Here is an 11,963-nt window from a genome sequence, read left to right on the forward strand (position 1 = left end):
ACCACTCGTCTTTTTTTTTTTGCTCTAAAAATTTGACGTGGCTAGCCGGATGCTATGATTATTCAAAATCAATCCTTTTTGAACATGCTTTATACTCCATAAAATAACATCATTATATGCTTTATTAATTGAAAATTTAAAGAGTGAAAAATGGATGAAGGGTACAATTAATACAAAATCGATAGTTTAAGTCTAAAAAAATATTTTTCAATAGTTCAAGATATAATTGATTGTGTGAACATAATTTGGGGTTTAAAGTAATATTTACTGTTATATCTAATCCTTATATATATATATATATATATATATATATATATATATATATATTCAAGAAAGAATATAATCATCTAACTTAATTTTTATAAAAAATAAATCAGTCAATTAACAATATGTATGAAATTACAATAAATATTAATACATCTATGATGAACAATAATCTAATTAAATAAGGTCATGCTATAATTGAGATTAAATTGAAATTTAATGTATTTTCTAGTCAGACTATAAGGTCATGTTATAACTGAGATTAAATTGAAAATTGATGTATTTTCTAATCAATTTTTAAGGTCATGTTATAAATCAGAAAATTGACAAACTATATATATTTTCCGGCAATAACTCCATTTAATAATCTTAAATTATATTTACGCTTAAATTAATAATAGAAAAATATAAATGTAATTCAAAAATGTGACAAAATATCTTGTACCACGTAGCTGCACAACTATCACTAGTCCACAAACTTCCATAATTACAATTGTCATGTTCATTAAATACTATTGTTACTACTTTGAATTCTTATATGGCTGATCTTACAAGGAACAAATGAATATGAATAATAAGGAATGAATACAATAATAACAACAATATGAATGATGATTACTATTTTTTCATTATAATTAATATTTTTAATTATTATTATTATTCCAGTTTGCAGCTCAGCTGCCCATAAGTTTATGAGGTGTGATCCTAGGCTTGTCTCCAACATTCCCATCATTTCCGGCCAATGCTCTATACTTATCCTTCCTAGTAAAACTAGTGCACTCGTACGACAAAGTCGCCGCAATCGCTCTCTGTATATAATTCGCCACGTCATGGCTAGATTTCCCCGCTCCACATGTTAGGTCGTAAGGCAACTTATTCAAAAACGTGACCTCATAAGCCGGGCTCGGGTTCATGAAGAAGTAAAACGGGTCCATCCCCTTCCACCCACGCGCCGTCGTCCCATGAAACATGCTCATCCGGTTCGCCATCGCCACCGGCACCAGATCGTCGGTCAGCTCCGCGAAAAGGGCAGAAAATCTAAGCAGGAACGCCTCTCTGCACGTCGTCCCCTCGGGGCAAATGGCTAGGTCGCCTTCTTGTAGAAGTTTCTTGATCATGCCGGCATCCTTGACCCGATCCCGATTCAACCGGACCGTTTTAATCGGAGATATGATCTCCGATAAGCGGGAGAGTGAGTAGGTGACGGCCGGGATGGGGCGGCCGAGGGCTGTAGAGAGGAAAATGGGGTCAAGTAGAGTCCTATGGGAGCATATGAAGAGCACCCCTGTTTGACCTAATGATTTTTGGGCACGTGGAGGTGGGGTGCCCTTAACGGCCACCCTAACTCCCAGTGCCCAAAAAGCATAGTATACCACCGGCATCGGGAGGAGAGAGCCGGCGGCTATGCGTAGAACCGCGAGGATGAAGCCAATCGGAAACCACAAAATGATCAATAGCGCCATTACGGGGCTTGGCTTTTGAACGAGACGGCCGTCGTGGAACACAACCGGCTTTAACAACTTGTCTGGGCTAACCGGTTGAACCGGCTCGTGGCTCCTCGAAACCAAGTAGCTTTCCTATATGATCGAATAATCAAAATTAAATCCACGTACGGTAATTGCCAACTTTTATCATATTTTATAAATTAGGCACGATCCACGATTTAAATTTAGTAAATTAAATACTCCATTTTCAATGTTCTCTATATTTTTTTTAGTTTACATATTTTTTTTCTTCAATTTTAGTTGAATATATATACACTTTAAATTAATTTTATTTAACTTAGAATATATAATTATTTTTTTATCGTTTAGTTTCACTTTTAATTAGGGTTGATAAATTTAAAAATACGATATTATTTTTTTTAATTTTAATTTTTATCAATAAAAGTTAAATATAATTCATAATAATATAATAAATTCTATCATAAAAAAATATCATTAAAATAATAAGTAGGAGTATAATAGTAGGACACTCAATCCATCCCAATTAAACACATCCCCAAGGCTTTTCACCAATGCCTATTCCTATTTACACCAGATGGGATCCTCTGTTCCAAAATATTGTGTGTATCACGTGTACCACTCTTAATTTTTTTATTTTATAAATTATTTTTTATAAAAATAAAAATTATTATTATATTATAAACTTTAATCAGTATTTATTGAAAAATTAAAATTTAAAAAATTATATACCCTAACTTTGAATGAATGAACCCAAATAATCTATTATTAATTCAAACAAATATAAAAAAATAATTATAAACCCTAAATGGATGAGTGAACCCTTGTTAATTATCTTTATATTATATAAAATCATAATAAATTAAAATTGAATAAGAAATAATTTAAAAATATAAAGAAGTACACACTATATTTTGGGACAGATGATCCCATTTGTATTTACACATCCCGAAAAACTACGACTACGAAGATGTGCACGAAATCACCTAGCGATATGTGCGCATATTCACTTAGCAGTAGAAATGTAGAATGATTAATGCATAAAATTAAATATTTTGGGTTCAAGTCTGGTTTCTTTAAAATTTTTAGTTTGTAATTGAAAAAAAAAAGAAAAAGTGGTGCAACGTTTAAAAAGTGAGGTCGAACTCACAAAATAAGATAAAAAGCATGCAAGAGTGGGGAGTATATATGGAAAAATATATCAAACCTTGCAGAGCCTCATGAAATCAAAATCTGTCTTCCTATCTCCAATCCCAATTTCCGGCTGCGCCTCAGCAAACACTTTTTCAAGTGCTCGAGCTTTATTGATCCCAACAAGAATCCCAGGGCTCGAAACAAGCCCAGTTGCTCTACCTCCCATTGCACAAATCTCAGTCCCAATCACCAAATCCGCCCCCAAATACTCCTTGAGAAACGGCTCCACCATCACCCTCGGGTTCGCCGTGAGCACGCACCTCCGCCCGCAGGCGGAGAACACGCGCCACGCCTCCGGGTGGACGTCCCCGGAGTAGAATTTGGGCAGGACCGCACGCGCCACGCACTCCACGTCCGAAACCCTAGCCCCGGCCAACGCCGCGAAGATCAGCACGCGGATGCCGGCGGATTCCGAGATGCAGTAGTAGAGCAGTCCGGCGAGAGGGGAGGCTAGGACCAGCAGCAGCAGCCTCAACACGCCGCCGAGCTCGAATGCGGCCACCGCGAAGTAGGGGAACGAGCTCCGCCCGATCAGCAACGTGCCGTCCATGTCGGCCACCACGGTGTGGCCTTTGCGGTGGTCGGATTCGCACCGGCGGATGTCCGGGAATCTAGGGTTGTTGATCTCAGCCATTGGATTTTTTTTGCAATGTGTGTGTGTGTTTTTTTTATATATGTATATGGAATTTGATATGCAATGTGTGTGTGTGTTTTTTTATATATGTATATGTATATATAGTGGGAATTGAATGTGTGTGGACAATTTTTCTTGTTTATGAGGTGCGGTGATATCCAAGAGCATTGTTTGGATTCTTGTTGAGATGATCGAAATTGTTTAATGATGCTTTTAATCAGGTGGTGTTGATTCTTGTTGAGATGATCGGAATTGTTTAATGATGCTTTTATTCAGGTGATGTTGATTGAGGTTTCTAGGGTTTTGCACACTAAGGGCCCGTTTGATATGGGTTTAAAAGCAGGATAAGTTAAATTAATATGAATTTATGCAGTGTTTGGTATTATGTGCTACTAATATGGTCAACTCCAGGTTTATCCCAAGAACCTAGCTTATTTTGTGGGATTAACCCACACTAATTATATCACCCTCCCCATGGGATAAATTTAATACCGAGATATTAAAATCGAAAATTGATACCCTTTTCACGCCAAACGATGTTGTGAGGATACCAATGCCTCCATCTTATTTTCAGATTTGAGGACACGAATGTCTTTTGGTAAAATATGTGAGGATAATTTAGGTATTTGATATGTTAATCCAACCTATTCCAATGGATACCAAACACTTATTGGGATTAATTACCAATGATATCAAACACCCATATGAGATTAGAAATCATGACTAATCCACACTAAATTATTAGGATAATTTATATCCTCATTAATCCAATACTGAAAACCAAATGGGCCCTTAAGCGTGAAATGGGCTTAATTGTTGTTTAATCTCTTACCTTTGTCATTGAATCAATTTATTGCCCGGGAATTATATATAATTGTTTTCATACAGTGTATCTAATTAATTAGCTACCTAGACCACCGATAATTTTGAATTAATTTGAATTAGTTTCGAATTAGACTAGAACATATTATATATTAAAAAACATACTTTAATAAAATTTTGTTGACCATGTTAGTTAATTAGACTATTGCGAAGAAAAAGTTTGGATGAGTTCTTTTTTTTATGCGGGGGTGAAGCCCACCTCACTTCCACTGCTGATGTTACCCGGGCTCATCTACGATCGTATAGGCATGCAGCAGTTACCCGGGCTCATCTACGATCGTATAGGCATGCTTCATTTCTTGAATGATGAGCTGTTGATGTTACATGGGCCTATCTACGATGGAGCGGGCTCATCTACAATCATATATAGTTCGGACTTCATTTTTTGAATGATGAGCTGTTGATGTTACACGGGCCCATCTACGATGGAGCGGGCTCATCTACAATCATATATAGTCCGGAGACATGCTCCATATTTGCCCATCTACGATCGCAGGCTTGATCTATATTTTATTGATTTCTTAAAAGATTTTTGTAAAAAAAAAACGATAGTACGTATTTTCTTGATTTCTTGAAAGATTTTGGTAAAAAATTTGCTTGTTTTGCATCGTTATATATAATTAGTATTACTCATGTGCGGTGCACGGTAATACCTACTTTATTAAAATAGTAAAAAAATTATTTTTTAAAAAATATTATATTTTAAAAATAAAATTCTGTAAGTTACTTATATTATTATATAATAGCTATAATAAAGATAGTATGATTAAAATGAAGATGAAATTAATCATCTTATAGTTGAAGGCTTATCAAATGAATAACCAAGATTTTGACAAAATCTTTTTATCTAATGATTATTATTATCTATTTAAAATTTCCAACAAAATATCCAGATACTTTTCTTTCAAATTTTCTATTAGTCTTGAAAGTGTTTTTGGAACTTTTAATTACTTTTTACGTACTAATTTGCATTTCACAACATATTTTTTTGAGGCATTAATTGACTGCAAGTCCACAAACTATTAATTAATTTTGGTATTTTTTTCTACAATATAAAGTTGTAATATAAATACATAAACTTTAGTCCATTTCGAAACTTGCCTTGGATTTTAATTTCGTCCAAATCAAAACATACAAGAAAAAATTAAAGATGATATAATATAGAGTTAATATAATATATACACATTATATTAAAATAATTTACACAAAATTTGTACTGAAATGTATACACAACTAAAATGTATACATACGTATACATATATATATATATGTATACACAACTAAAATGTATACATATGTATACATATATATATATATATATATATATATGTATACATACGTATACATATATATATATATACACACATATATATATATATATATATATATGTGTGTGTGTGTGTGTGTGTGTGTGAGTGTTAATATATTATATCTATATATACTTTTTTATATTTAATGAATATATAGTTTAATTTTAAAATTTGTATTTTGATAAAATAATAACAAATACAACCTATCAACAATTATCCTAAAATATACGATCAAGGATCATAACACAACTATAGTGGCCGGATTAATCTTAAATGTTCATTTATTTTGTACTTGCTAACTGAATGTTCGTGAAAGAAAGAAAGAATAAATAAATAATTTGTTAAAAGTCCATGTAAAATCATAAATCTTGATCAATGTTAATATTTTAATAATATTATTTAGGTTTACTAATTATCATATATACATTAACTGAAGATGCCAAAATACATAAACTTTAGTCATTTTCTCATTCTGCACATGAACTTTGAAATTTATATTTTTAATCATGAACTTTGCAAGTATTTCAATTTTTCCTTAAAATTGAGTTTCCCCCAATTTGATTATGATGTGGATCCTATGTGGTAGTCGAAAGTGTGCCACTTATTTCATCGTTCGGTACATCGAACGACGTTGTTTTTTTTAGCTGTAAACAATGTCGTTTGGTTGAAATCACGAAATTAGGTTTAAATTTCAAATCTGTATTTCTGGGGTTTCTTTGATTATCCATTTTCTTCATTCTCTCATTTGTGTGGCCACTGCCCTGAAATTCTAGCGAGGTGCGCCTCGCCTCCAACTCTTCCTCTCATTCATCTTACTCTTTCTGAATTCCTCCTCTTAATCCCCAAATTCCAGGAAGCATAGATTCACAAACTAAGCCCTAGCTTCTACTATCAAAATCGTTGCCGCCTCTGCCGCCACTGAGTGGTCGTCATCATCCCTTCATCTCCGGCGATGCAGGGCTGTCACCTTCGTGCCCGGCGACGTTCCCTTCGTCTATGTCTCTCTCTATCTTCGAAATCCAAATTCTATACTCAAAGAATCAAAGTCGAGCCCTAGTTTCTTCCTAGAAATCGACGTCGCCACCCTACAATTTTCGGTGAGTCGTCGGCTCTTCTCCAACAGATCGTCATTCCACCCTTGCCCTTCTCTACAGAAGCCGCACCATAATCCCTTGTTTTCTCACTGAAACGTTCGGCACTGCTCTTCTCCTTTGTGAAACTGTCGTCGTCGTCCCCTTCGATGGGAGGATCACCACCCGCAACAGACCAGAGACAAGGACAAGCCTTCACAGCAACAGATCGGAAATTGCCCTAATTCCCTTTAGCCCTAAAATTTACAGACGTAAAAATGAAGCCAAACGACGTCGTCTTCAATAAAACGGTGTATTTTAGAGGACCACTCGTCAAACGACGTCGTTTTAGTAATGACACATTGATTTAAAATTGACATGTGTTATATACGCGTGGCATCTACAATGACACGTCGGTTTTCACGCAGTCGAAATTCAATTTTATGTGAAATTTGAAATACTTGCAATAATCATGATTAAAAATGTAAATTTCAAAGTTCATGTGCAGAATGAAAAGTGACTAAAGTTCGTATATTTTGGTGCAATTAACCCTTAAATAAACATGGAACTTAATATTGTATATATGCTCTGAAAATATTTTATGACTATTTTAGACAAAAATATGTGATTACATGTTTCATTAAATATACAGGTAACTAAATATTGTATATGCATTAATTGAATATTTATGATCATTTTAGATAAAAAAAAATATGTTGATACATATTTCATTAAACATGCAATATTGGTCATATAAGATAGTGTTGTTGGGTCCATGAGGGTTATGAAACTGGTGTATAGGGGGGAATACACCAGAAGGCTAATTTTGACTTTTAAAATAATTAAAGCTTCTTTGAAAAACTCACTCTCATAAACTGTATGTAGTCTTGACTGATAGTGAGCAAAGACGACACAAAATTTCAGTCAAGGCGTTTCAAGTTTGAGAGTGAGCACTAGATTAGAATTTAAGAAGATTCTGTTCAAGACACGGATCAATACACAATTGATCCTATTTTAGACTTCAGTCTAGTGTGAGTTAAAGCACAAGCTATTACGGATCTCACGAACGAATCAAAGATTTGTCAGTTCAATCAATAACACACGCAGCAGAAAAACGGTCTTTTACAAAATAACATTTTTGAAGGTTGGGTTGTCAGTTTATAAAATTCTCTCTTTACTTAAACCAGTTTCAGTTGAAATAACAATTGAGCACAAAAGTAAAGGTGGCAACTGAAAGCAATAAAGAACACAGAGAATTTTACGTGGTTCGGATAAACATCCTACATCCACGGTCAGCTGGTTAGACTGACAACCACTAGGCTTGTGCTAACGGGTGCACAACAAACCTTACAACTGAAACAACCGTTTCAATGCCAACACACTGGGTTGGACTTCTCGTCTCTTTTCTCAATCTCGCGGGCTTTGCTAAGACTTCATTCGTCTTGCTTGCTGGGGCTAAGAACTCTTGAGTTTAGACAACTGTCTAAAACTCCAACTCTCAAACACTCTTTTCGCTCGATTGAAAAGAGAGTTTGTACTACCAACTAGACTACAGAGAATTGGCTCTCTGTAATTGAGATCTAAGCTTAGGATTTACAAAGGAAATGCCTAGAGGTTCTAAGAGAATATACATAATCAGATAACTGATCTTTTAGCTTTGTGTATTCTCTTCTTCGATTCAAACTATGGATAAGAATGAGTGGGCTGACTTGTGAATTTGATAGAGGTTCAACAAGGTGTGTTGAATCGGTGAATATTGAACTTGGACGTTGAACCTATTTATAGGCAGAATCTTGAATAGATTCGTTGGTGGAGATTGTCTTCAGGATTTTGCCGTTGTGAGATAACATTTAATTTGGGCTCAAGTCTTCAATCTTTTGATCTCCTTGAGTCAAAAAGAAGTAAAGTCTTCTTTCTTGGAAATGTTGTTGCAGGCCGATGTGGCACAGCAGATGAGGCTTTGTGTCAGGAAGGACAATCTCCTATCTTTGGTAATTAATGCTTTTGTCCTTAGCATTGACTGCGCCAAGTACAGCGGTTTACTACTTCAGCTTCTAGATGAAAGGACTGATGCTTTTCTTAAGTATAAATCAGAGTATATGTAGTCTTCAGTGTCGTTCCTTTAGTCGGCTATGCTGATCATGTGTCTTTAATCTTCTGCTTCAGTCAACATCTTTCTTTCTTCAGTCTGGTGCCTTCAGTTGAAGTCTTCAGTTTTTGCCGCTTCAGTCTAAACTGGTGAGGACTAAAACACTTAAGTCTATAAAGGAGAAAATCAAACTAGAAAAGCTTTCTAATAGTTTTGGTATCATCAAAATCAGGAGGTTGGATATATCATTTTGTGTTCCAACATGTTAAGCTATAATTTCATTTTTAATAAGAACTACACGGTAAAAATTATGAAAATGTGATAAATTGTACCAGTAGAAAAAATTATAATAAAAAAATATATGTATAATCTAGAGTAGACGAAATAAATAAAAAAATTAAAAACAAAAATTATTTTCAAAAATAATAAGGTGATTTTTGATGAGAAAATATAACTTATTATTTTTTCAAGTGACTGTACTTTTATATATGTATAAATAAGAATCTCTGAAGTTGTCTCACTTCCGTTCCCTCACAGCTTCGTTGCTTAGACGAGTACTCTTTTTCCCTTTTAAGGTTTTTTCCTCCCAGGTTTTGCCTTAAAAGGGTTTTAACGAGGCTCGGCCCTTAGTTTGTTCTCTGTGCACTCAAGGGTTTTAGGTTTCGTTTCTTTCTTTCTCTTTTTAATAAAATTTATTTTAATAATATGTATAAATAAGAATATTAAAATTGGTAAGGATTATATATTGGATTGCCGTGTTTGCCCGAGTCTTAATAATGTATTGTGATCCATCACAATATTTGTAGTATAGGAAATGGGCGTGATGATGGCTGAGGCGATTCATACAATATTACGATAGTGATGTGGAGATGATGATTACGATAGTGATGTGGAATACTATAATCTTTGTTTTGGTTTAAATACTAGCTTCTAAATTAAAAAATAAGATCGACGTCACCAAGTTGTTATATCTAATGCTAAGAGCATCCCCAGCGCTCGTGTCGAGCGCTGGGTGGACGCGGGGCGAAGACGGGTGTGCCGCACTGGAGACGCGGCATCGAAGGCAAGACGCGGGTCGTTGGCGGATTTTGGCGAAATCGTGCGCTACACGTGCCGATTTATTTTCGTTTTAAAATAAATAAATGAAGAGTGCGAAAAAAGAAGAAGAAAGAAAAAGAAGCAGTGCAACAATGGGGGAAAGATGAGAAAAAAAAAAGGTGGGTTGGGGAAGAAGAGGGGATGTCGGCTGGGTGGGGTAGGCTTTTAAAATTTTCGTTTTTGGTTTGCTTTTGATTTTAATTTTAATTTTTGTTTTTGTTTTTGTTTTTTTGTCATTTAAAATCCCAATTTTTTATTTGATTTTTTTAAATTTTCACCTAATTTTTAATTGTTGTAATATTTTTAATTTTAAAATTCTATATTTTATTTTAGCTTTTCACGTGCATTATTTTACACAACATGATCATCGAAGACGAAGAGGGTGGGTTGGTCTCGTTTTTGTCCGATTGAGCCCTAGAAAATTATCATAATTTTATTTTATTATCGTATTTTAATTGTGTCTTTAATTTTTATTTTAATTATTGTAATGTTGAATTTTAATTTTAATGAAATTTGAAATTTAAAATTAAAAGTGTAGAAATGTGAATTTTGTGGAAATGGACCGGGATCTAAGCACCCACCTAAGACACAATGCATTGAAAATGGGTGTGTCTTAGGTGGGGCCCACTCCTAAGACACCCCTCTAAGACACAAGCATTGGAGATGCTCTAAGTCGTAAAAATCAAGGATGATATCCTTAACTAGAGTCAAGTCGGATTAAGATCACATAGGTCCATTCTCACCTCGTTAATAAAGTTACTAATTCAAATAATAAATATATATGTATACATCAAAGATAGATGAAAGCTGCCATAATTTAATTTGAAGAACTTGAGTTACAAAAAATGGCATCTACTTATTTTTTTTTTTCACCAACGAACAAAATTAAAATGGAAAAGGAGTATGATAAATGAGAGCGAATAAAAATTAATTGTAACACTTTAAACTATCATAACTTATTATATATAGACAGTTCTGTTCACCTAACCAAACCATCATGAGCACGCGTTAATATGCCCACAAATGATACGACAATGCCACATAAGAAAGAGAGTTGATTAATCATATTTAACTCCACATTTTCATTATATATAAATCGTTAAATATAATTAACTCTCTTTCATTATGTGGCATATTTAATTCCACATGAAAAAAATATTCAATATGAATTTTATACTTCCTCTGTCCACCAAAAATAATACTAAAGGTGGGCGGCACGGATTTTAATAGAAATTGTTATTGTATTGTGAGTGGAGAAAGGACCCACTTAAATAGTAGTATTTATAATGATAATTAATTGTATCGTGAGTGGAGAATATGGCTCACCATATGATAGATAGTTTCTAAAAATAGAAAATGACTAATTTTCGTGGACATCCCAAAATGACAAAAATTGACTATTTTTTTGTGGAGGGAGAGAGTATTAAATATTATGAGAAGATCTTTAATTCGATGTAAAATTTATAAAATATAAATTTGAAATATATAAGTTATGATTATTTAAAGTGTCAAAATTAATTATTCCCACAATTAATTTTACCACATATGACCATTTTTCATAAAAACATAAGTTCTATAGCCACTACAACAAAAACTCTAATAGAAACCACCGGTTTCTATTTAAAAAAAAGTACGCTGATAGAAATCGGTTTCTATCATGTAGTTTCGCAGACTATTGGAAACAATACTAAATCAGTTTAAAATCCAATTTAAATGGGCATGGAGACGGGTATGGGGGTGGAAAAGCAATTCTCGCCCTGTTGCCATCCCTAAGTCTAACCAGGATTAAACAATCAAAATGAGTCTAACTGCATGATTTCCCATCTCTTCTCTTGGACTCAGGAAAATACTCTTGGATGGCTGGATGAGTTCTCAGTGGCAACAGTGCGACAGTGACAACACTCAGTGGTCATGGGACGATCAAGGCTATCAACTTCCTAGCGGTGGCTCTGAAGAATT

At 34.2% G+C, this 11,963-nt stretch overlaps 1 protein-coding gene across 1 annotated transcript; it reads right to left on the reverse strand.

The window, feature by feature from the left end:
* Nucleotides 1-866: 866 nt before the first annotated feature.
* On the reverse strand, nt 867-3,671 carry LOC131004954 (glycerol-3-phosphate acyltransferase RAM2-like). Its single transcript, XM_057931729.1, has 2 exons — nt 2,935-3,671; nt 867-1,841 (listed from the first exon to the last, which is right to left on the reverse strand). The coding sequence occupies exons 1-2, from the start codon at nt 3,553-3,555 to the stop codon at nt 939-941; spliced, it is 1,524 nt and encodes a 507-aa protein (XP_057787712.1). The 5' UTR covers nt 3,556-3,671; the 3' UTR covers nt 867-938.
* Nucleotides 3,672-11,963: the final 8,292 nt, after the last annotated feature.

The sequence above is a fragment of the Salvia miltiorrhiza genome, unplaced genomic scaffold, assembly GCF_028751815.1.
Source record: "Salvia miltiorrhiza cultivar Shanhuang (shh) unplaced genomic scaffold, IMPLAD_Smil_shh original_scaffold_471, whole genome shotgun sequence".
Taxonomy (NCBI): Eukaryota; Viridiplantae; Streptophyta; class Magnoliopsida; order Lamiales; family Lamiaceae; genus Salvia; species Salvia miltiorrhiza.